Here is a 27288-nt window from a genome sequence, read left to right as displayed (position 1 = left end):
TGCACAAAGAGGGCAGGATGAAGTATGCTTTATTCTCCTTAGCAAAAAAAAAGTATGCTTTATTCTATAACGAATCAATGAATCATGAAGCCATCTCAGCACATACATTTCATTTTGAGCTACAACTTGTTTTTGCAGGGCCGTGATATTGTCCTTTCTTTTATATTTTCTTCAATCTCAAATACACGTACAACGGTACGAGGCACAAAGCCACCGAAATTATAGAAGAATAAAACCTTGGATTTTACAGGGGAATAAATTCAATGAATCAGATGAGGCCTAATGAAAAACTTGAGGAGATGCATAGAACTCGCTTTCATTGAAAACTGGTCTCAAATCCTCATTGCACATGAAATCCAGGGGAAAAGAAACAAGGTGGCCCCTCACTGACTGTAATCTCTCCATAGGATCTGTATCTTTGATATCACCATTCTGATAGGACTCCAGCTTCTCAGGAGCAATCCCTAAATCAGTAGTAGTATGCCCAAGTTTCTCCTTCCAGTAGGCAGTGCTTTGTCGGAATGCAGCTCTGCAAATATTTGAAATTGTTTAAGAAACATGTATGAAACTAATGGGCAATAAACCAGACAAAACAGTGTTAACTGTGATCATATATACCTGGAATGGATGAGGTCATTGGGAACACATGAAAAGACATCCTGGTAGATCATAGTATTGGTCTGCCAAAGAAACACAATTACCTTATAATGGATAGTATAAAGAACCAAGCAACAAACTTGGCAATGATGGCATATGAATTCATAATCACAAATAACATAATGGAATATATACTATTACAACATAACTTGTTGGACATCAAGTGCTTTAATTGTTAGAATAGAAACCTTTAATCCTAAACATCCTAGGTAATTTGTATGATAAATCTAAACATACCCTAGACATCTAAAGGTCCATGGGAGTAGAGAAGGAAGTTCGTCTACTTGTGTAGCAACTGCTACACTTATATATGATACTTGAGGATTGTAGTCGTTCATTATTGTCACTGCTTGCTTTGTATATCCTTTATTGTGTCTATGCCAACATTTGAGTTTGGCAACAATTTGTTCCTTCTATGCTCCCTTTTTTCCTTGGGGGAGTCAGAGAGTGGGCTGTAGCCCATATAAGCCAGCCGGGAGCTGGCGGGTCACAGCCCAAATGTAGCGGATCTTTTAGCCTTTCAAATCCACAACCCTTCCCATCAAATGAAAACAGGATACCATCAAGGAAGTTTTTGCAAACAATACTCGGCTGGATATAATTAACATTAAAATGAAGCAAGCACATGGGACGAACATGAAGCAACAAAACAATATATACATGCAACATCAAGCTTTGACAGACTATATAGCTGTTTGAAAAGTTTGTCCCATTCCAGAACTGTGATCAAGTGCATCAAGAGCTAATTAATATGCTGAACGGTCCTCTATCATGATAAAATTAAGTTGGAGACCAAGTTTCACGGGAAAATAATATGATATGATTATATGAACAAGGGCTCTGTAGACGGGTCCCGAACAGGTTTCTTTCCATCAGCTGACATGACAAGAGATAATCTAACCAAATCTCCAATAAGAGAACTCCCCAATGATAAAACCAAGATAATTAAGGTTTTCAAGGAAGAAGTCAAAAAATAACTACCATGTATTTTTGGTTACTAAAAGAATAATTTTTCAATGCTTTTTTTCCTTCACCTTTGCAGTGGCCATCCAGATATCTCTGTATGTTGCATCATCCACGGGATCACGAATCAAACTGATCTGCAAGAACTTAAAGGAAGTTTATTGAGTAAGAGAAATTTTGAATGAGCTTAATGCACAAAATCCTGTGTCATACTTTGCATTTCCATAAAAGGTGCAGTTGAATTCGTCTTGAAATACATGCATCACAACAGCTACTGAAAAAAGCCATTCTACTATTAACAAAAGAATGACATCACTTTGCCTGCCTTGTTCTCACAGAATTGAACATTATAAGACAAGGTGACAAACATAGGCAAGGGAGGAACTCTAACAAGAAAAAGCTACAGAAAAGAAATCTGATACTGGAGATAATGCAAAAGAAAAATAGAGAGTATTTGTAGCATTAACACATGGAAGACAAGTATGAGGGAAAAAGAACATATGTAAGACTTCTAATGCTGCATCTGGTCATGTAAAATGAATCAATTTTTAGTGATGGCAAAAGTGTAGCAAAAACCTGATAAGCAACAAAAAAACAATCTATTCTAAAACTGAAATATGTAGAGATCTTTGTACCAAAAATCTCAAAGAAGAAAAGCATCGATACACAAAAAATGGAAATCATAATGCTATAGTGAAAATTAAGAATTGAACTAGCTTCAGCGGGAATGTTCATAATTTACACCTATCACTTCACATGGCAAAAACAAATAAGAGCTCAAAATAGGATATCGGAGAATCCTTGATCATAATCCTATCCATCTAGCCTTTTCCCAACTATTTGACATCGGCTTCATGAATCCATATTCACCAAATATTCCTATTTAGAGCCACCTGCTGATGTTACTCCAAGTTTCTCCATATCCTCGACAGGAATCAAATCCAAAAAGCTTAAGTTGATATGAGGATAGGCTCATGTGCATCAAGGCTACCTAAATTCCCTTGCCCGAGACCATCCCACTCTCCAATAATCTTTCCTTACAACCTCCATCCATATTATTTAGGTCTTCTCCTTTTTCTTATAACCTTCAACACCAATGCAAATACCTCCTCATACTGGAACCTTCTCAAATTTTTGTTATACATGTCCATATCATCTCAATCAATTTTCCAACACTTTGTCCTTAACTTGTGCGACTCCAATAACTTCTTTAATATATTCATTTCTTACTTTATCTTTTCTAGTTTTACCACAAATGCATCTTTAACATTCTCATTTCTGCTACACTCAACTTGTTTTTTATGTACTTTCCTTATTGCTTAGCACTCTAAGCCATACAACATGGCAAGCCTTATTGTTTTATAATATTTTTCTTTAAATCTCCAACATATGCATCTATCATGTAATATTCAAGATGCACCTATCGACTTAACTAACCATATCTAATTCTATTACACATCTTCATCTATCTCCCTACTATTTTGTACAATAGATCCTAAATAACAAAATTGGTTATTTTGTGGTATTTTATAGCCATCAACCTTAATTAGTATCTCATCTTCATCTGCATTCGCTCAGGTAACATTCCATATATTCCTTGTTCAACTAATTTTTAAGCCTATATCCTCTAAAATTTTCCTTCATAAGCCCAATTTAGTACTAAACTAATTCTCTTTTCATCAATCAATACAACATCATTTGCCAATAACATATCTCATAGCACGTCTTGAATATTAATAGTAAGTTTACCCATATTAGTGCAAAAAATATGGACTTAGTGTTGGTGCTTGATGCAAGTCCACAGTAACTAGAAATACACTTATTATACTAGCAACTCCTAATACTTGTCAATGCCCCTGCATGCCTGCCCTCAACTATCCTAGCATACCATTTATGTAAGCACTTCCTTCTTAAAACCCAGCAAATTACCTTTCTTTGCTGCCTATAATAAGTTTTTTCTAAGTGAATAAAGATTGTATATAGACTTTTCCTTTTTCTCTATATTTTTTCTATCAGTTGTTTAAGTAAAAGGATAGCCTCCATTGTTGATTTTTCATGCATAAATCCAAACTGGTTTTCTGAAACAGGTATTTTTTTTCTTTATCTTTGTTCAATTACTATTTTCTATCTCTTCATACTGTCTCATAAGTTTAGCTCATTGATAAGGAACAATTTTGCGTATGACATTTATTCTTATAAGCAGGTATCAAAATACTTGTTGTCCAATCATCTAATATTTTCTTGGCTTTTAAAAATTTTATTAGATAAGTTAGTGAGCTAATTTAGCCCAATATCTCCCATGATAATCCAAACCTCACTAGGTATTCATTTGGCCAAATGCTTGCCTTCTTGCATTCTTTTCAAAACCATCTCCATATGGCCTTTACATTGTACAAATAGATCTTTGACTCCTCACTAAGTACTTTAATGAAGATTTCTTTAGTAGAACCATCATTTAACAAATTTTCAGAAAACTATTTTCGTCTTCTTTTACATTTCACTAATATCCTATTATCCTCGCTTTTAATGCATAGAACTCAACTAAACTAAGCCTTAATTTGGGGTCGGTTACATGAATCCCAAACTTAGTGCATCTAATTTTATTAACATTTTTAGATTTCCTCTTTCTAGCTTTACGTATTTTACAAATTTCATTCTTGCAACCCAAACTATCATATAAATAATCATATGCTACATATTTAGACTTACAAGCCTTTTTGCATCTTTCTTAGACTACTTAGCTTATGAAATCCATGATAGCTATTTTTGCCTTGTTTAAAACAAATCTATTTTATTTTAATTACATCTTGTACCTATTTATTCCATCACCAAGTTTCTTTGTGGATATCTTCTCCCCTTTGACTCTCCTAGAACATCTTTAGAATACCCTCTTAATACAGTTGGTCATCTGATCTCACATTTTATTTGGTTTAGTCCTTAAATTCCAGTTTCCCTCCTTTAATATAAGACTAGTAACCTATTTTATGTAGTTAAACTCCCTCCAAGAATCACCATATAATCCTTACATTGATCTTCTCTTAGTGATTAAGTTATCTATTTGCGACAAATTCATTTCACTCTTAAAGGTTACTAAATACTTAGCTCTCTTCTTAAAATATGTGTTTGCAACTGCTATGTCATAAGCTATCGCAAACTCAAGAATCAATTTGCCCATCGAATCTCTAATCCCAAATCCACCATGTTCTTAGCATCCCATACTTCTCTAGCCTATATGCCCATGTAAGTCACCACTTTTAAGTATCATTTCTCTATAGGAATACTTTGCATTAATCAATCTATTTCCTCCCCAAATTATTTGCTAGTCCTCTCTCTTAAGCTGCTTGTGGTGCATAAGCACTAAATACATTCATGATCTCCTCATTTAAAACTAATTTAATATCTATTAATCTATCACTTATATAATATCCTCATCTAAAACTAATTTCTTGTAAGCAAGCAATCTTAATTTTCCTAGGTGCCATCACATCAACTAGTTCTCTACACTTTTAGGTCAAAGTTCCAAGTTTCCAAGTAGCAAATCTGATTTTCTTTTCCTGTATAAAGGAGAATCCTTAATCAACAAACAGATATATAATAGGCTCAATAAAGACACGGAAACATCACCATATAACCTGAAAATTATGTGAGAAATTGGTTCATAATAACCAAAATAATTCAAGTTTGGACAAGGCCATTTATTATATGTATTCTCTCTCTCTCTTCCCTCTCTCTCTCTCTCTATATATATATATGTATGTATGTATGTATGTATGTATGTATGTATGTATGTATGTATATGTATATATAAAGAGGAGAGGGAAGGGGGTTGGAGCAAGTAGAAGTATTTCAATTGGGAAACAAACCTCTTCAGCATGAAGACCAAGGTGTTCTGACCATAAAGATAGGCGGAAGCTAAGAGAAAATTTTCCAGCTTTCCACGGCTTTCCATTCATATAAGAATCAACAAATTCTTTATCTTCAATAAGAACACCAATCTGAGCAAACAAAACATGGGACACACAAATTTAAGTGATGCGAAAGAAGCAACAAGAAAGTTGATAGCATTGCAGAAACATAATAAACTAAACCATTTATAGTAGACTGTATAGAAAAGTGTAACTGAAAATTACTAAAGAAATGAACTTCTAGCAACTCCTCATGTAAAATGTCTTAGAATAAATATCATTTGTGGCAAATGATATGCTCGATATCAAACATAAACACACTTTTTCTTTTATACAACAGAAATACGAAAGACTAACATACATACAATCTGTGGTGTTGCCTATTGATTAAACCAAAAACAATATAATTGACCCACAAATGAAAACACAAGAGGTCTACCAGTACAGTGCATAGATACAAAAGTCAGACATATATGACTTTGTCTTCGAGCATGCATGCGTGCAAACATCCATCCATCCATTCATATAAACATGTTTGTATAAGGGAATGCATTTTGACTTGGATTAAAATAATAGAACCATACCTCAGAGTCCCTCGATCCTAGCAAACTTCTATCATTTATATTAGCTGAACCAATCAATGTTATACGATCATCAACAATCATCAATTTGCTGTGAACATATACCTGAGAGGAAAACAAAATCCATTACCAAAAACCTAGTAGCATGATATAACCCGAATCAAAACAAGCCATTATATCTCTGATTTTGTGATTCATTATGGCCGTATCTTTAACTACAAAAAATAGGTTACTAGTCTTGGAGAGAGTTTCTATATCTGTGGCCCAGGTTCCTGATTCCGCTGGTTGTGAGGCAATATGCTGGGTAAGAAGCACATAAAATAGTTTAACTACACACAAGTTTCTATTCTCTTGATCAAAACCATCTCCCTTCCAATGCTTTTAAATTAGGGAAAGGAATTTAAAATTTTATGATAGAACCTAATCTTGTGGTAGAATATACGAGTTTTTCTCACAAAATGCACCCATTTCTTCATAATTTTTGAAGAAAAGAAAGGAGAATGGCATGTTGTGACCTTCTCTCTTTTTGTTTAGGGATGGCTTGAATTGACCTGAATCGCTCCAAACCGAGTAGAAACAAGACGTTCTGTTCGGTTCATAGCGGTTCGAGTCGGTTCTTACCAATTCCCAAAATGAGAGGCGAAACTGACCCAATTCTACATAGATTTAGGTTGCTATGCCCTGAATTGGCAGTTCACATCGATTTGGTGACTTAGGAAAATATGTGTTACATGAGGCTTTGATAAAATACACGGATCAGATGGGACATGTTTTTTGAGTCTACAAGAGAGGTCAATTTATCTTTTATCTCTAACTTGAGATATTAAGACTTGAATAAATAAAATATATTATAAGTGCAAGGAGACTCACCTGATTGGTAACTAGAGGGCCTTCATCGTAAAGTCGACCGTAAGCTCGAAGACCATAGAAAGATATATAATCATGCGCCTTAGGACCCATTATATCATAAAGATTTTGCAGTATTGAATTTGGCCCTCTGCAAATAGTTCGGTATTGCCAATGCATTATTGCCCTTACAGATGCAGCACCAGCATCATCAATGCCGCCCTGTCACAAAAATGTTCAGAAAACAACTAACAAAAAAGAAAAGAAACAAGTCAAAGATGAGTTGCTCAAGTCATAGTACCTGGAATCCAGGTAATAATGGTATGATTATAATAACTCGAAAACACCTCTTTTCTTTCTCTGCCCGCATAATTCGCCTGTACAATGCTTCTAAAACACGGTTCCTTATTGTATCATCTCCCGAAAGACTTGATATAAAAAATTGATTCTAGCAAAAGTGACAATGGAAATAACAAATAGTCAAACTTAAATACAAATAAAGAAATGAAATTGTTTTGCGTGCGCTAGGGCGGGGGGATACAGATATACATATATATATACATATATATATACATATATATATATACATATACATATATATATATATATACATATACATATATATATACATATATATATAGAGAGAGAGACAGAGAGAGAGAGAGAGAGAGAGAGAGAGAGAGAATAATAACACAACAAAATCTGCATAACATTACCGGATTGTTCACATGTGTCAAGATTATTTGAGAAACTATTCTAAACAAATTCATTTTAATGATCAAACAAATGCTTCTAAAATAAGAAATATTTCTATGATATCTAACATTTTGAGGAATGTGATCATGTTGTGGGGATTAGTCTGCAAGGAACTAATCCCAAAGAGTACGTAATGGAACGAGACATGAATGCAAGAAACAGAACATCAGTGGGAAGTCGAAAACAGTAGTTTAAAAGATCCCAATGCAAGAAACAATAAACGGGACATGCTTAAAAAGATGGAAACTATTTCCATTCTCATTCCCTGCAACTTTCCCCATTTTGTGTATATGAATCCAAACTGTTATGCTATGTTTGGTTCATACTTCATAGGAATAAAAAAGAATCAAAATGGAAATCAAATGACATGGAAATGGAAGATAGGGAATTGGAATCTCCATTCCTGTTCCATTATGTCGGTACAAATTGAAGGGATGCATGAAAAAGGAATGACATTTTCCTTCTAATATTTAATTTAGCAAGTTATAGTTTGAAATGGAATAAATTTTACATTAAGTTTCTAAATATACCCTTTATTAAGGAATAAAACCAGATTTCAAACGACCTTTATAATTTAATTGGAGGCCTTTCAATTATGGACTTAACAGAATATCTTTAAATTCAAAAGTCAACCAGGTAATTTATGCCATAGATACTGCTTGGTTCATACACATTGTTACACTAATGAGAATGATGATTCCTCCCATTTTCAGAGTGCAATTTCAATTCCTCTATTTAAGGGAAAGGTGATCCCAAAGCAATCGTGATTTAATTAGTTGTGCAAACCAAACATTGCATTTACATCCCATAAGCTGGACCAAATGCAGCACCATTGTTAGAGAAATACGTCTTTGGTAACTATGCCTCATATCAAATATTTCTGGGCAACATAAATATAATTATGTTACAAATCATCAGTGTCCAGCTTCAAGATAAATAATGCAAAGCCCATAAAATCAGATATTTTTTGAGCCCCAAAGTATTTAGTAGTCCGGTCTGCAGATAGGTTGCTAGGATATCCAATTGCATGTGGCATGAATGATCAACATTGTCATCAGTTTTATGTCGATATTAGATTTAGTCATTACCTTCATTTACTAATTGAATGTGGCCTTATATCATAAAAGGACAATGCAAATTGAATTTGCACAGAAAAGAACATATTCCTTAGTATTTCTATCATTCTATGTTTCACTGCATTATCATAGCAGAGTTTTTTCTTTTTCTTTTTTTTTTCTTCTCAAACACAACTCTTTAATTGCATAGGTAGCTTGCTCAATGTCCTTTGAGAAATTGCGGGCATTGATTGAAGACTTTGCCCGAATTTTGTTTTCCCGGTTCTTTCTTCCCTCCAGCCTTCACTTAGATGAAGCCAAACATGATTTGGTTGGTATTACCTTCCTTAGTTCCCTATGCCTTTATTTTTCATTTCTTTCTCCCCTTTGGGAGATTACATCTCCCTTCTATAATTAGCCTGCACACACTCTGACTGGACTGTTCACAACCAGCAGCTAGTCACCCAACATCAGATGCTATCCAACTATTTAATGCAACTGTTATCTCTTATTCTTATTTATAAGCCCCTGATCTCCCACTCTCTTTTTCATTGCCTCCATTGAACAGCAACATCACTATTTGTTGTTTTTTTTTATTTATTTGCTTTCCATTTGATGTTTATTCTATTTTTCTTCATATAACCTATTTTTCTCGAGAGATTTTGGTTTTAGGATTCTGTTCCTTGCCACTACCTTGTGTAATTATGCCAATCAGCTCTAACCTTTTAGCTGGAATTCATGTAAGCCTTGTAAGACTAGTTGCATGTGACAGGTTATGCCATCTAAATTCATATTAATGGCACAAGTCTCTCACCTACTAATGGTGATGATTACTATGCAAAGCTATATGCTAGTGGCTACCTGATTATTGAACATTTCCCAATGTATTATCATACCTAGTGAAGAAAGCCTGTTTGTCTTCCATTTGCAACGGACGTAACAGGCGATTGATAAGGCATGTATGACCAAAAGCTTGCGAGTAAAGACTTACCCAAGTTTGCTTTTCTGCTTGTCAAGGTCATCATGATGTCACAAATTTCTTCATATAACCTATTTTTCTTGAGAGATTTTGGTTTTTGGATTCTGTTCCTTGCCACTACCTTGTGTAATTATGGCAATCAGCTCTAACCTTTTAGCCGGAATTCATGTAAGCCTTGTAAGACTAGTTGCATGTGACAGGTTATGCCATCTAAATTCATATTAATGGCACAAATCTCTCACCTACTAATGGTGATGATTACTGTGCAAAGCTATATGCTAGTGGCTACCTGATTATTGAACATTTCCCAATGTATTATTGTACCTAGCGAAGAGAGCCTGTTTCTCTTCCATTTGCAATGGATGTAACAGACGATTGATAAGGCATGTATGACCAAAAGCTTGCGAGTAAAGACTTACCCAAGTTTGCTTTTCTGCTTGTCAAGGTCATCATGATGTCACAAGTTTCTTCCCCTTATGATCAACTATTAAGAGCAATTGACTACCCTCTATCTTGTAGCATGTTCCTTGTGTGCCCTTGCATCGAACGCACAATAGCCTATAGAAGGTATCACAACTACCAAATGCTCACCCAAAATTTCTAAAGCATATACATGAAGATTTAGGGGCTTGTGGCTTATATAAGAATGTATTATTAGATTATGACTAGGGGTGGCAATTTCTAACCTGACCTAGATCCAAGCTTACCTAAATCGACCCACCGGATCCATAGGTCGGATATGGGTCAGCCAATCTTGACTTGCCAGCAAGTTGGGTTGGGTTCAAGCCAGGCCCCCTCAACCCATCCAGTCATAGAGGGGCTTATAATATATATTATAATATTTATAGTTATTCTATTTATATATCTAGTAAATTATGTAATGTAAAGATTAGACTATTGATCCCATGGCTTAGAATTAAAAGGAGAGATATAGAGTTATAGCATAAATGGTCCAAAAAACATAAAAACACACTCTATCCATTTAGTAGAAAGCCAAAAACTAAATGGCCTGGGCCTTAAATGGGTTAGCGGGTTGGTTGCAGTTTGGAAGTTAGTTGCGGATCGGATTCGAGTCGGGCACTCCTGACCTGCTAGTGGGTCGAGTAAAGTTGACCTCATATATCAACCACCCCTAATTACAAGGAAATATTTGCTCATGTGGCCAATATGAGCAAGTTCAACAATTTGAGGGTGGCAATTCTGGCAGTTCGAGTTAGGTCAAATTCAGGTAGGGTCAAAAAATGCTCAACCCAAATCTGATCTAGATTTGACTGGGGTGAATGCAAATAAGGACAGATTTTTGTCAGCCTGGATAGAAATTTTTAAAAAAAGTAATCTACTAAAATAGATATTATGTTAACAACATCATAATTGTTCTTTATAAAAGCATGAAGCTACTAACAATTAGATAATAGCTAAATAACAAACAATAAATTATCCTCCTATAATAGAATTCTCATCCTCATAATATAACTAGCAGAATTAAGTGGTTCGGACTTGACTTTAGGTGCTTGGACGTTAGGCCTTGGCCCTTATTTTTCCTCTGAACGGACCGAACTAATCAGTTTATTGGGATAAAATGCCCAAAGTAAGAGTTAACCCAGAATTTCTGGTCATGAAAAGGCCTACCTAACCCAAGCTTCTTGAAGGTGGATGGGAAGATTCAGGTCAAGTTTTGCCACCTACATGAAGAATGTGTTTCTCAATGAATTTTTTTGGGAGGAGGGATGCACAGAGCCAGCTTTAGGCCTTCATCATACTTTCCAGCATGTTTTTCCTTCATCAAGTACTCTATAGTGGAAATCTTGTTTCATGTAGTTTAATTAGTTGTTGTGTGTTTCATTTTTGGCCAGACTTTGAACAAGGATTCAGATGAGATATGATATTCAGGCACATGTAGGACAACACTCATAATAGTGGATTGTTTTGTCAGTGTAGGTACCAAAAAAACCAACAACGACTCATCATTCACCTTATTCATGTAGTTTAGTTAGTTGTTGTACCTTTACATTTTTTGCCAGGCTTTGACCAATGATTCAGATGAGATATGATGTTCAGGCACATGTACGACAGCATTCATAGTAATGGATTATTTTGTTGGTGTAGGACCATAGGTACAGACAAACCATAAAAGACATCATCATTCACCTTATTGCAAATCATATACTAGGCTAGTTTAGCTAAAAGTCGAATATGATATGACTAGAATATATCACAATATGTGTGTGTTTGTACATGTATGTGTATATATGCATGTGCATGTGATGTGTGTATACATAATAGTAACATCGAAAACAACGGCTTACCACAGTGGCATATTCCATACTCCACAAAATAACGTCAACATCCAGTAACTTCAAACATTAATACCACAGCACAAACTGTCAAATGTAATCATCCATTTTTAATAGGGCAACATTCATCAATTTTTTTTTAAAAAAAAAAAATTCCTCCCCCTTCCCTTGAGGTATTGGGAAGCATCTTGAGCAAATCCATCGAGTATCTAGGGGCATTTTTTATTGATTTTTTTGCTTATACCCCATCCTTCATAGATTAATTGCGTATAAAGTTTTTTATTGACATATATGCAGATTAATATCATGTTTATCCTAGAAATTTCATAAGAGGACCCAAATTATCTTTCCGTCAGCAAGAATGGAATATTTACTATGTTTTCTCTCATGCTCTCCTTAGTTTGACTTTTGAAGCTTTTACCTAATGAACTACCCATGCTCCTTAATGTCATCGTTACCGAGTTTGAGTTATAATCATGACCTTACTCATAGCAACAGTGGCAGCGAGGAGCTCAAACCCAATGTTGGTAGCATGGAGGATCATGAGTAGCTCGCTAGCTAGAAGCTCCAATGGGTCAATTAAGGAGAGCTATGGGACGGAATTTCCAACAAAAGGGAGATATTGATATAGGCATATGTAAAAGACGGGTCTTTATATGCAATCAACATATAAATGGAGGAGTTATATGCAGAAAACCCTTTTCCTTTAGAAATAGATACTGGCATGCATCCAAGCCAAATCCAGATTTGTATTTGATGTGTATCAAATATTGACATTGCATGCTACTTGAAGTATCCATTATACCTAGGATGTGAGACATTACAATAACAAAACAACTTTCTTTTTATTCCTTATCTGGAAAATCATCCTGCTTGGAGCTTCAAAACAAACTTGTTAAGGATTTACACTAGGAGTTCAAACTTATTATTTTACAAGGGGGCTTAAGCATATAGTTCTTATCAAGGATAGTTGAGCAATTTAGAGTAAGAATTAATAGCCAATAGCTATATAGAAATGAAAAGTCCTCACCTCAATATATACAAAGTGCTCCGCTTTTTCAATAACAGAAAAGTAGGCATTATGAATGCTTTCTTCAGTTTGACTTGTTCCAGCAGACCATTGGCCAACACTTCTAATAACCTACACTCAAAAAGTGATTATGAAAATCTAAGTTAGTAAATAGCATGTGTGTGTGCATGCCTGTGTGTGTATCTGATGTGTAAAATGGTAAAATTTGAATCCTTCAGGGGGAACTAGTTATACCAACACTTCTAAATTTGAATCAAGTTTAAGTCTGGATCACCTCTATCATTAGGAACTAGAGTTATACCAACCTGACACCGACAATCAGTGCGTGGACCAACTTGCCCAGCTTCATCAGCAGAGACAACTTGATTGCCTCGCTCCTGTGTTTCCCACCACTCCTTATCCAACTTGTGAAAAGGTGGCTGGGCCATCACATCAAAATGTGTTTCCCTCTGAAGCGGCGGGGAATCAAGATCATCCACAAAACCTTTCATCTGCATGTCCTGAACTGAATGCTCAACTTTGGTCTTTCTAAAAGAAAAGGGCTGGCTCTGACTGGTTATATTTGAATTGTCCGCGAGACTGCGATTTATGTCTAACCCATTAACCTTTATATTACCGTTAGACATTGATGATCCATCAGGCTCTTGAGGTAAAAGCAATGGGATGTCTTGACATGATGAACGAGAGGAGAAGGAATCCTGCCTTCTCATGTCCTTATGGTTGATATCTTCTTGCTTATTTTGTGCATCCATTTCTCTGCCTTTTCCCATGTAATGTGGAATGACCATATGGTGTTGAGGCATCAGCAATGGAATTGCTTGCTCATTTGGAGCTTTATTTCTCTGGGAAAGAAAACATATTACTCAAAAAAAATGATAAAGGACTCAAAGAAGTATGACACTTCAAAACAATAGAACCATCACAGGATAAACCAACCTTTGCATAATTCCAGCGTTGAACAAAGTGTCTTGCTACATCATGACAAGGTGGGCCCCAAAGTGCACAATGGGCATCATGCCAAGGCATGCGAGGATATTTTCCACGATCCAATTCATCTTTCATTGTATCTTCCCAAGAATTCGGTTCAGATTCCCTTACATTTAGTAAAAAGATTTTATGAGATGATGGACAAAAAATTGATTTATAATCTACATTTTTCTTAGAATTCTTTAGAGTTTAGAGTCTTTAGACAAATGTCAACTGCATGTCTTACACCTGTGAGCTTATTTGAAAGGTTCACATTAGAATACCTGGGATTATAGTAGTCCTTTCCAGGCCAAATTAGAGGAGGGACATCACCAACTTTGTGCTCGGAGTTGTCATAACGACCAAAGCACAAATCAAGTCCCCCAATGAAGCATATCCGATTATCAACAATCACAATTTTTTCATGATGGGACCTAAATATAAATATAAATTATTAAAAAATTACAAAATCAAATCTATCAAAACAGATAAGACAATTTTAACATTAACATATACTATGTCATCTTAGACTACAATTTCATACCATAGATAGACGCCACTTGAGAAATGATCTGGATAGCGTAGAACTTTCACATTCTCGTGAATATTAAGTAGTCTCTGTTTACTATATACACTGTTGATTTTTAAAGCAAGAGCAACTTCTTTGTAAAGAAGGATGTAGATCTGCAAATCATCCCAATTAGCAATGCCAATAAAAGCAATTAGAATGCAGTTCTATTACAAATAGATGCTGAATTTACAAACTGAGGCTGCATGACATTTAAAACGGCCAACAGAAAGAGAACAGGTTCCCTAATTAAAACATGAAAACTAAGAAAAAGAACTGTAAAATGAACACCAAGGTCATAATCAATGAAGTGGACACATCAATCACAATAGTGTCTAAATATTGTTGATATCAAGCAGTAAATATTAAGTTTGAATTTCTAAATAGTATAAATTTTATATTCAAAAATATTTAAAAAGGCACAGAGCTTATTGAATGAAGATTCCAATTATGAGTAGTTATGGAATTTATGTGAGAAGAAACCAGCCCAGGACATTTAAAGATAATAAATTCAGGTGGAAACAAAAGTGCAAGAGGGAGGGCATGGGGGTTCATATGGCCCTAGATGACCCCTTAACAAGACTGCAATACCCAAAAGAAAAAAAAGGGAGCAACAAGAAACTACCAGGATAAGTAATAGGAAATGAAAAAAAAAAAGAAATAAAAACACAAAAGAAGAATCTAGCGCCTAAAACCATCCCGCAATCCAAATGCAATACCAAAATGGCATATGCACATTCTAGATAACACGGATACGCTATTCGTCACACCTTTGACCCAAAATCGCAAGCCCCCCAAAACCATCCCGGTCTTCCGTGGCCCTCCACTAGCCTCCTCCGACCATCCTCCTCTCTTTCCCTCCCTTCCTCCCTCTCTCTCCCTCCCCTCATCTCTCTTTCCCTCTCTCTTGTTCTCCCTTTCCCCCGCCCTCCCCTAGCTTTGCTGTGTCAATACGGGCCCGGCACAGAGCAGCATAGTATCGTACAGAACGATGCCACCTGGCAACAAGTATGTGTCTAGATACCGGATAGCAATCCTTGAGAATGGGTATTTTGGTCGCTATGAAAATTTTATTAAACTAAAAACTACTACTCGACATTAGCCAAGTAGAGTTTTTGGAGAAAAGCTCCAAAATAGAGCTTCTTCCAAGTAGATTTTTTTCAACTTTTTTGGAAACTAGAAAGCACTTTCAATTTTTTACCAAACACCATCAAATAGCCCAAAAGTGCTTTTGAAGGGACAAAAGCACTTTCTAGCTCTCCAAAAGCATTCCAAACGGGGCCTTAATCCTAAATTAGTTGGGGTCAACTACATGAAACCTTTTTCTCTGTTCTACTTGGTTTAAAGCCATACTTTTAAAAGATGTTGGGATATCAAGTCCTTTCTTACTACTTTATCCCATGTGATATTTGGCCTACCTCTATTCCTCTTTTTCTTTTACATATATCAAATCAATCTTTCGTACTAGTGCATCCCTTGATCAATGTTGTACATGTCTAAATCATCTATAAGTCAATTGAGTTGAGTTGAGTTGAGTGCACGAACTCAACTAAAAAAAGTTGTTACATAAATTGTCAATTTAATGATACTACTTGCATAATATAAATAAAATGGAAAGCATGGCAACCCTTAAACACCAAACTTTGGTTTTTTACATAAAGTCTTGACTACTAAAACCCCATAGGAATGGCAGCAAATCCCTCATAAATAAATCCCCCAAAACCAACAAAATATTGCATAATTACAACAACTTAGGAATTTTGGCACGAGATATAATCCAGATAAAAAGTTAAGTTGTGTAGGTAATACCTGAACACCTTGCTTAGCTTTTGCCTCTAGCAAAGCATCAACTCGAGAAGATCCATTAACATTAAAAGGACGTCGTAGATACAATTCTGGGCACAGCCACCAGTCAGCAATGAATATCTGCATTGAACTTACCAAACATCTTAGACTTTTGTGAAACGAGTTAACAAACTGCTAATTGTAAAATGATATTTTGAAAACATATGAGAAGACATGCCTCTGATTTTGCTTCTTCGATGGCAGAAGCAATTGCTTCAAATGCAGCTTGCCCATCAATGAACCATTGAACCTGACTACCATCTTCAGTCAAACCCCTTGGTGGTGCAAAAGAACCAAACCGATGAGGATAGCACCAGCCTTCTGGAGGCCGTAATCCAGCATCATTTATTGCAGCAACCCAATCCTTTACCTTGGCATTAGTTCTCACTCTTAACTTTATAGTTCGGCTTCCACAAGATACCTATTGAGATGAATGTTGGTTATAAATCAAGTTTGAAACATTCAAACTTAAATAGAATCAGAAAACTATGACGTAGTAGCTTCTTACACAAATTTATTGAAAAATAAGTGCTAAGTTAATCAAAGTAAACTGTGACTCAAAATAATCAAATGCATATATTTCCAAAATATAATACTAGTGTATACTGATCTGTGCGGGTCATACCATACTGCACCATATCTGCAAGGTATCCACACCTCGCAATATTGTACCGTACCAACATATGATGTGACATCTCAGTTCTATTATAAATGGTACCACACTTTACCGACAAAATACTGGTACTGGGGCCAGTATTAGAACTTTGAGCCTTGATGCAAGCTAACAATGTCACTCAATTTAATAGTTTAATTAGGATTAAATAATAGATTGTTATTTTAGCAAGGATATCAGCTATGGATTTTTAAGTAGACAACTAGAAATCCTGAGGCAAACAATAAATAGATAAGAAACTATGTACAGGACAGTAAGATCCCATTGAATTATTTTGTCTTTTCTCCTATCAAAACAAAAAAAGGTATACCTTTCTAAATTGTAACAATTATCTTTTTCCAGAAAATAGTTTCAGAAGAACAAATGGATTTCATCTGAAATATAATGCCAAATTTTTATATTAGGTTATCAAATAAGTTGAGTTGGCAAAGTTGCATTAAGCAGTCTCAAAAAAATTAGTTTGCATTGAAAGATGCCCTTTCCTTCGAAATTTTGTGCACTTATTTGATAAATTTGAGGTAAACAGTCAAGTCCTGTAGTTTTCTTCCATATCTAGCATATGCTGGTCGAATTTTGCAAAACTAAACTATCGCTTTTCCAAATTTAATCCATTTCTTTGAAGCAACCCTATACAAAATTATCAAAACATCCTGATCAGTGCTCACATTAAAAAATAGTTGAAGGCCGAACTTTTAACCTTGACTGCTTCTCACTCGAGATCTTCAATAGAAACAAATGATGAGTCCATACATCATATGTTTCTGGATCTGAGGCTAGATTTTGCGGGCCTCCATACATCATATACGAAACAAAGTGCTTAGCAACCTAAAAATTGGGGAAATTTGATTTTGCGTGAAATTTGATTTTGCGTGAAATTTGATTTCATCTGAAATATAATGCCAAATTTTTATATTAGGTTATCAAATAAGTTGAGTTGACAAAGTTGCATTAAGCAGTCTCAAAAAAATTAGTTTGCATTGAAAGATGCCCTTTCCTTCGAAATTTTTTGCACTTATTTGATAAATTTGAGGTAAACAGTCAAGTCCCGTAGTTTTCTTCCATATCTAGCATATGCTGGTCGAATTTTGCAAAACTAAACTATCACTTTTCCAAATTTAATCCATTTCTTTGAAGCAACCCTATACAAAATTATCAGAACATCCTGATCAGTGCTCACATTAAAAAATAGTTGAAGGATGAACTTTTAACCTTGACTGCTTCTAACTCGAGATCTTCAATAGAAACAAATGATGAGTCCATACATCATATGTTTCTGGATCTGAGGCTAGATTTTGCGGGCCTCCATACATCATATACGAATCAAAATGCTTAGCAACCTAAAAATTGGGGAAATTTGATTTTGCGTGAAGTAACATTTCTACATTGCGCGAACCCATCCTAGATTATGCATCTCTGCATTGTGCCTGATGCTCGTCTCTAGTGCTCTCGTTGGCAGCTATCATTATCATAAGCAACCTAAATCACTTTTACCTTGTCAAATTACGCTCTTCTTCATAATCGTCTCAATTGACTTTAGATATAGATGTTTCTATTAAAAGTATTACAAGGAAAATATAAAAAGATTTATGAATACGATGCTAGAATGTTGAAGTAAAAAATTAGAAATATATAGTTGTTGTCATCAATTTAACTATAGAGTCTTGTCATATAAAGGTTCAGCTTGAAGTTAGAGAATGCAAGAAAGCATCCTGCATAACCCCACAAAAAATTCAAGCTTTTGTACAGACTGCTTTGACAGAAATCCATTTAGTGAATACCTTGCAAATGGAGTAATTTTGTAGGAAAAACTTATACTATGCAAGGAGTAAAATCATGCTACTGAGCATCTTACCCATCAACATGACTTCGGAATGTCTATGCACTTGATTTGCTTGTTACTATTAACCAAATGTCATTCATGAAGAAATAGTGTCTTCATTGTTGATATTGTAGCATTCGGCACAAAAAAAAAATCATATGAACAGGGAATTTTCTTGATTCTGGAGAATATAGAGGACAGATCTGCTCCAATTGTCATTAGATAAACACGATGGCAAGATCTGGTGCGCTAATTTTTTTCTTATTGCCTAGATCATTAAATCAAATAAGGACATCAGCATTGATGGAGGTTTCATGTAGATTTAGGTTTGATGATAAGTATATTTCAGTCATAGGTCACTAATAAGGACTAATATGGTTCAAAGAAGCATTATTTGGTGAAGGTCCAGCCTTCTTATGCTTTGGAATTGACATGTTAATATCATGGGTTTGAATAGATTAGTTCACGAAAAATAAGAATCACAGAAGATGAGTAATGAAATTGAACATGGATAGCTGATTTTGCCAAAGGGGAAAATATAAATCATAATGACAGAATAATCAAAAGCATGGTATGCCGTATCATTTCGTACCAGTGCATATCGGGCATAGCATGCTGTACCAGTATCGAACGGTATGCAGTACAGAGGGGCATACAAGGTATAAATACACCAAATAGACCCCCGCACAAAGCATACCGGCACTGTACCAAAATGATATTAGTACACGGTCTAGTACCAAAATTGCGAATCTTGATCTAAAGCAACTTACTTGAAATCCAAAACGCAAAGGATTGCGTTCCTTGGTCTCTTTTGCTAGAAGAACCCTGCCTTCACCATTTCCATCAGAAGATGGCAGCACATCAAAAACAATAATGTCTAATAGTTTTGTATCAAAAGGATCTTCTGATAAGGCCAGAAACCCTGGTTTCAATACAGCCCAGACCTATAAAACAATATTCAATCAACTCATCAGCTCACATGTGATACTGATATAGACAAACACTATAAGAGATGAAAACTATATGACATATACAGCAGTAGGGTTCTAGTTGAAAATTATTTCACCATAGAATGAATGGGGATGATACGCACATCTATGTATGATTGCATTCGGAATTCATCATCTCAAAGTATATAAATAACATTAACTTTAGTGAAGGAGGTATTTAGACTATGGTTCGCCATACTGGCCCGAACCGGATGGTACAGAGCGTACCTTACTAAGACAGCGAACCTTGATTCAGACCATGTATTCATGCATTCAAGGAAAAAAATTGCAATGATTTCATCCACGACTATAATACAAGACATGGGAACACACATTGGAAAAACCTGTAATATTTTGCTTTCTTTTGTCAGGTAATAACAAATATGTGAATAATAAATGCCTGCAAAATCTCAAAGTTATGATTGATTGCAACCTATGTTGAAATGGTTTTTGTCTGATGCTAACATAAACTACAGGTTATCTGTGGTAATGTCTCAGGCCTTGACAAAGTACTATAAAATCATACATAGCTATTTGCCAATTTGATCCAGAAAACAAGAAAACTTCTACATAAGATCATGTATCTGGTTTATTATGTATGAGCAAGCAGCAAACAACTTCCACATGCTCTGGAGCCAAGATATTATGGAAAATGAAATTGTTCAACTTGTTTATCAGAGAACGCCATGCAGCATTCATTTGTTTTTTATTATTATTTTACTAGATCCCTTTTTGAATAATTCCTTCATTGAAGGTAATCTGAAAAGTAAAACTACGATCACCTCAAAATGGAAACTATAATAGATGTACACACTGAATTATTGGAGTCATCTTATTAGAGGATATTTCAGTTGAGATAGAACAACAAACCTAAACTACTGCTAGAGAAAAGGAAAATTATGAGGTCAAAAATGTAAAACAAGAAGTGCATGATGGACATGCTATGGCAAACTATAACGTCATAAAGTAACGTATATGCATTTTTTATATTAAATGGCGATCCTTAGTTTGGTTGCTAGGATCTTTGATTTGGGTTGCCACACCAACTACAAATTTTTGATGTCACTCATGTACCGGCTTCCTGGTGCATCAAATCACCTTAGGCTCCAGCATCTTTAGTTGCTCCTTGTTAGTATATCCAACTGGCAACAAACTTCTGTTTTAAAGAGGAATTACTTATCCCTTTTTCCCCACTTTTAAAGTCCAAATATCTCATTGTTTTGAAATAATTTTTATAGAAGCTTTAAAATCACTTTTGCTTCCTAAAAATTTTAAAAGTGTCAATTCCTCACTTCAGAGCCATTCTTGTTCAGACTGCTAACATGTGCAGTCTGCATCATAGAAGGCTGCTACCACAGCTGGCCAAGATGAGCCCAGCCAGCATATTTCTCAACTGCACGCACCCTGCATCGGACCCATGAGAAGCACATTTCCAGGCATAGCCATGTGATCGCCAGCTGGTGCTCATCAAGGCCGGCAGCAATTGCAGCTTACTACAACCCAAAATTCTCCTCTACATAGAAGGTTGTTGTTAGCAATGTAAACCATACAGCCTATTCTCTATTTACCAAACAAAGTAAATTCAAAAGGACCAATCCGTGCTATCAAATCGTGTAACACACTAGAGATGCTCGGACTGCATAAGCCAGTTGCCTCTATGAGCCTCCAGGACTGGTTCTATCTGGGATGGCCTTGGATGAAGTTATAAGGCAAAGATAGGTCCAGGCAAGTTTCAGCACGTAAGAAAATGGGACAAATAATGGTTTTCAGAAGTTTTATGGTGTTGTATTCCGTATTTATGTACACCTTTGTGTCAGGCACTGCATGATTGTATCATGTGAATGGATCTATGCTCCATGTAGAATGTAGGCTTTTCTATAACTTATATTGGAGAACACAGTAATGCTCTTGAAAATTTTAAACAATAAACAAACTAGTTAACTCAACTGAGAGGTTGCAACCTGCAAGATATATAATGAGATACCTTTTGCCAGTTGCCATTACAACAATTAAACCAATGGCATGCACAACATCTATTATCACCATCTTCCTTCTGAATTTTTGGCAAATGTTTCACTGTAACATAATCTTCCTTTAGCTTAGGTCCATACTCCGGTAAAAATGATAACCTTGACACCTCCAAAAACTTGCAGACCTGAAATTTACAAAAGTTCATAAATCCATAACCATGACCATGAATCAATATTGGGTTAGCTTTATAGTAATGCTTAATGCTTTTTAAAAAAAGAAAAAAAAAGAAAGCAAACTACAAAAGAACAACACTTATGCATCATAAGTATAGATTAGCTGCTAACAAGGAATGGAAGATGTGTCCAACATATTACATTGTATTGATAATTACAACATTCAAAAAAAGGAAGTGAAATACAGAAAAAACTTATTACTTGAAAGAATTCTAAGAAACAGGTAGTATCAATCAGTAATAAATTACCCAATAAACATACATGCAAAAAATGTGCATAAAAGTTGTAGCAGTTTACAGAATATAAATCATACTTTTTACATTTATCTGACCTCTCAACAAAGGCTCATACAGTGTTCACCATTCAAAAAGGACACATTGCCACCAAATTGTCAAACAAATATCATGTCAAACAGAGGCCAAGCTTACCTCATGAGAATTCACGATATCCAAGTTCCCCAAAAAGTGATTTAGATACCCTTGCATAGCCACCTTTGCCCTGTCTGATATAGAGTGCTGCCTTCCTAGTTGTGGTCGAATGATGGGCAATGCAGCACTAGAAGGCACATCTCTGTACAAAGAATGAATGTCCTTAGTATAGGTATTAAACAACAAAAACAGTATATGATGTCTAAGTATATCATTAAATATATAATAATATCATAGTAAACTGTAAGTTGTGTATACCTCAATTCAACTTAATAATCTTCTTTCATAGATGATTCATATCAGACCATGACTTTGTTTTAATTGTGGATTGTCTTCCCTCTTATAGAAGTAGAAAAATAGACAATCCTTCAGTAAAATTGCCAACATATATTTGAGATATCTCAAAGTGATAATGAGACACTAGAAGGATATTGAAATAAGTATCAGAGGTGCAGGATGAAGTTTGTAATATATGCCAGCACTCGCCAGTTCGTTCACCAAAGTTCAAGAATAAGAGTGCAGATTGACATGTTAGTTGATATGAAATTGATGGCATAAAGCCTACATATGACAAATCAACTTTAAAAGACGGAAACTGGAAAGGACATAACTTCCACAGAATGAAATTCTTCTGGACTTCTCATTTTTCCTGATATGGCTGTATATCATTAAGAAAGTGGACTGACAGATTCCCTTTCAATAAACCAAATCCTCTAGAACATCCATTGTGCTTAAAAATTATGAGAGATTCAATGACTGTCAGTGAAAAGTTTATCAGTTTAACTTTTTATCTTAACTCAAATGAAGAAAATGTAGGGCAGTTCTAGTGTTCCATTTGGTTCATAATAATATTAATTAATATATAAAACTTTTATAATGTGAATGGGATCACCTTAATGTGACAGAGTAGTGCAGAGGTTACTAGAAAGGCATTTTAAAATGCACTTTGTAAGATCAGATTTTTTATTTTCCATGTAAGCAGTGAAGAGAAACAGAACGGTCATTGGAAGAACCCTACTGCCATATCATGGGATGCCATGCATTGTTAAAAGTGTTTAACAAAGTAAAGGGCTACATTCTTGTGCTACATTTCTGTGCTTCTGTTGATTGTGAAAGTACTTTTTTTTCAGTGTGGACATTAGGAAATACCTTTTTCTAGATGCATAGCTTTCCTCCTGATGCAAAGTAACATGCTCATCATCAGCTTCCTCATCGTCCTGTACAACTTGTGTGTGCTCCCCTATACCAAGACTTTGAAGCCATTCTTTAACCTTCAATGAAAATTTTACAGAAAAAAGAACATTAAAACTACATACATATGATGCACATTAAACAGATTTAAAAGGTCTTTGCAGTGTTTTCCATATACCCAAATCTATTTTCAACTACAAATAACCATTGAGATAGGTTTAGGGCACAGGAAGTGATATCAGAAATATAAACAGATAGAAGAAGTGGAAAAATGTCTCCAATTCTTGAGAGTAAATAGAAAACTTCTATGAAATATAGGAAGTGAAAAAGAAAATTCAAATTTGTATTCATAGGCAATATGTTTCTGGTATAGATAAAGTTAGAATTTAGGGATGATGCGGCATGAACACCAATTTACAATTTGGCAAAAGTACCAGAAAAATTGGAAGAAAATATTTGGAGGCCCAAAAGAATTAAGAGAAGTAAATTAAAGAATATTGGAAAAACATTCTATTAAAAGACAAAGTTCAACAGCCCTCTAAGGAGTTTCAAGGAAAATTTAGTGATCCAAAATTGCAAATTACTCGAAAAGCAGAAGAAAAGGTATTTGTTTAATCCTTATTAAACTAGATAAAACAGAGAAAACTTTAATGAATATTTGAGAATTGGTTTCAGATTTTCCGATCATCGGAGACATTAATGACTGAGCCAATAGCTCCATATGGAAGAAACAGCATAAAAAACACATTCAGCAGCCATAGTTAAATAATACAGGAAAAAATCATACAAGGAATAATGCCCTAATGGAAGAAATGGTATAATTAAAAAAAAAATAGTAAAGGGAGAGTTTCGACAGGATGTTGCAGACAGACCTGCTCTTGTTTCTCATGGAATTCCTCAATAAATGCTCGTTTCTTCAATGCAAAATGTAGATAGAACACTTGTGAGGCTTTCTTCAGTAAGCACCATTTGAACTGATGAAAAGTATTACACAAGTTAATCGAACTATGTTTATACACATATACCAAACAGTATACTATGCAAGTTGAGAAAAGCAGAGAAGCCTACATAACATCTTTTAACAATAAGAGAACCAGTAAAAATTGTGACATTAAGGCAGCTGGTTTAGCATGGTCATCTAGTGTTGTATTAGCATAAACCCATTTTTAAAAGTGATTTATTTTTCCTTAAAAATGATTTCTTGTTCAGTTCAAAGTTAAGGCAAGCCAACAACTAGAAAAAATTAAGTATAGTACTGAACCAGCCTAAATGCATTATGCATAGACACAATCAACTCAACTGCCAGATACTTAACAATGAAGAAAAAAGAAGGTAACCAAGAAAACAATTAGTGCTTATGAAATAAAACAAACTGGAAGAAGGCAGAGGACATATCAAGTCAGAAGTCCATTCTATTTTTGGCAACCATGCGAAACAGAAATCCCCAAGCAAAATATATTTTTTTCTAATTCATAGGCTGAGAATTTAAGTTACAAATCATCATCAATTGCATTTCATATATATACTTTCTATTGAAAAAAAATCAAAATTTTAGATATTTTTCCTTCTTCTCATCCCAATGCATTTCAGTGCCTTATGCATTGCTGTTTAATGGTAATTTTAGATGTGAAAAATCCCTGAGTTAAATTCTCTTGTGCTGGAATAGCAATTACTGATCACAGACTCTATCACTATGGCGAAAAATTCTATTGCACACAAATCTATCTTGTTTATGTCCAATCTGATATATGCTATCTAAGTTGCATTGTTTCAAAATTTAGATTCTCTATTTGCAATTTTTGATACCTTGCGGAGGGAGGAAGAAAAGATATCATTTTAACCCTAATTGCATGTTTTCTCAACACTCCTTCCAGTAACTTCCCCGCAAATATTGTTCTTCATGATATATCATCCCAAAACCTGTGCAGAATATATCACCCTAAGCTTACATAACTAGCAGCCAGAATGGGAAAAGCTTATATTAACCTTTCAGCTTTGAAACCTAATGCACACTGACCAGGAAAAGAGCATCGACATTAGGATACAAATTTCACATCCAAAGGTTTCCCTCTAAGGTCTACATTTTTTGCCCTGCTTATTACATCAAGGTCACAATAATTTTAGTCCTTCCAGAATGATTCATTAGTGCAATGCAACACAACTATATCTGAGAACATGGGCAAATGAAGTTAAGTGATCAAGAAAACAAGAAAACATGACACTCATGGTGCTCCGGGCACAAATTATCATTTTTCATGTCACATATAGCAAAACTGAAGGGGGCAAGAATCAAAATCAAAACAGTTAATGGTACGTGGAATGCATAGACTGAAATTTAAATGGGCAAGAAATATTCTAATGTCATGTGGGGCCCACTTGGCGATGACTTGCCATGCTGATGGTCTCATCAACAAGTTCGCATACAATTGGCATTTCTCGATGCAAAAGTGCCTCCCTCACATAACAACCCAACACCTAAAACACCAAATCTTCATGCTGCAAAATCAACAAGCTTCTCACTCTACCAACATGAAATCCAAGCATGAATAACCGAAAGAGCCAAACTTGCTCGCCTCAGGTTTAATAGAGGAGAAAGAATCAAAATTCACTAACATAATCCATAAAGAAGCAATCTCGATTTTAAAAAAAAAAAACTGACAAATGGCATCGGCCCAGCCCTAATTCATTAAAGTAAGCAATAAAGAAGCAATTTTGATGAGAATTCTCGTCAAAAATCACAAAAATTCAACCAAACTGCATCAAACCGAACCCTAATTCCCATCTTTTGCCACAAGCATCACATCAAAACTCAAGAAACCACCAAATTTCATCGGAAAAACACATAAAACCCAATACTACACGAAAAGAAAGGGGGAAAGAAGGAGAACCTGTTTGTACTGGACTTCGATGGTGTAGGAGAGAAGCATGGGGCTGATGTCGCTAGCGTCGGGGCGCGACACGGAGACGATGGTGGCCTTGGGCAATTCATCGAAGATCCTTGGGTGCTCCGACTGCCGGAAGGAGTGGGAGGAGGAGAGGGTCGGCTCAGACTGCATCTTCACGTATTGGTGGCCCCCTCCGGAGGCGAATGGATCGGAAGACATGGAAGCAGAGATCCGGGAAGAATTGGGAGGAAAAAGAGAGAGTCTTTTTTCGGCTTCCGCTCTCTCTTTTCCTCTATAGTTTCCTTCTCTTCCTCAAATTAAGAACTGCAATCGCTGGAAGCTAGGATGGAAATGATTGGCGTTATATTGGGTTGGAAGAGGGGGCCGATGGCGAGGGTAAAAGGAGGCGGCGTCTGGAGGATTAGATTTGATTTTTTTTTGAGTTGCGGTGGTACTCGGTAACATTTGGCGGTGTTCTATTAATTAATAATTAAATAATATATCATGACTCATGCTGATTGAGTACATCAAATAGATTAAAAAAAAAAATTCATAATTCTCTCAAAAGATCCTTTCTGAATGATTTGCAGCATAGGAGCCGACCTAGTGAGCAGCACCATTCATCTCCAGATAAACATGAGTAACTCGAAAGGA

At 35.4% G+C, this 27288-nt stretch overlaps 1 protein-coding gene across 1 annotated transcript; it reads right to left on the bottom strand.

Moving 5' to 3' along the window:
* On the bottom strand, positions 1 to 26853 carry LOC103711421 (phospholipase D zeta 1-like). Its single transcript, XM_008797557.3, has 20 exons — positions 26638 to 26853; positions 24622 to 24723; positions 23708 to 23829; positions 22559 to 22700; positions 21911 to 22081; positions 19708 to 19881; positions 16624 to 16866; positions 16410 to 16526; positions 14577 to 14716; positions 14317 to 14466; positions 14003 to 14159; positions 13372 to 13908; positions 13067 to 13177; positions 7254 to 7400; positions 6977 to 7174; positions 6110 to 6211; positions 5484 to 5615; positions 1692 to 1757; positions 619 to 680; positions 1 to 529 (listed from the first exon to the last, which is right to left on the bottom strand). Exons 1-20 carry the CDS (start codon positions 26851 to 26853, stop codon positions 280 to 282), a joined length of 3339 nt encoding a protein of 1112 aa, XP_008795779.1. The 3' UTR covers positions 1 to 279.
* Positions 26854 to 27288: the final 435 nt, after the last annotated feature.

The sequence above is a fragment of the Phoenix dactylifera genome, unplaced genomic scaffold (genome assembly GCF_009389715.1).
Source record: "Phoenix dactylifera cultivar Barhee BC4 unplaced genomic scaffold, palm_55x_up_171113_PBpolish2nd_filt_p 000343F, whole genome shotgun sequence".
In the NCBI taxonomy this organism is placed as follows: domain Eukaryota; kingdom Viridiplantae; phylum Streptophyta; class Magnoliopsida; order Arecales; family Arecaceae; genus Phoenix; species Phoenix dactylifera.
The sequence above is the reverse complement of the archived record's forward strand: the minus strand, read 5'-3'. Positions and strand labels throughout refer to the sequence as shown.

Coding starts and splice junctions, on each gene's coding strand:
- LOC103711421 (XM_008797557.3), bottom strand. CDS start 26,853: ATGTCTTCCGATCCATTCGCCTCCGGAGGGGGCCACCAATACGTGAAG. Junction 23,830..24,621: donor TCCATGAGAAACAAGAGCAG/GTCTGTCTGCAA, acceptor TTTTCATTGAAG/GTTAAAGAATGGCTTCAAAG. Junction 14,160..14,316: donor AAGGACTACTATAATCCCAG/GTATTCTAATGT, acceptor ACTAAATGTAAG/GGAATCTGAACCGAATTCTT.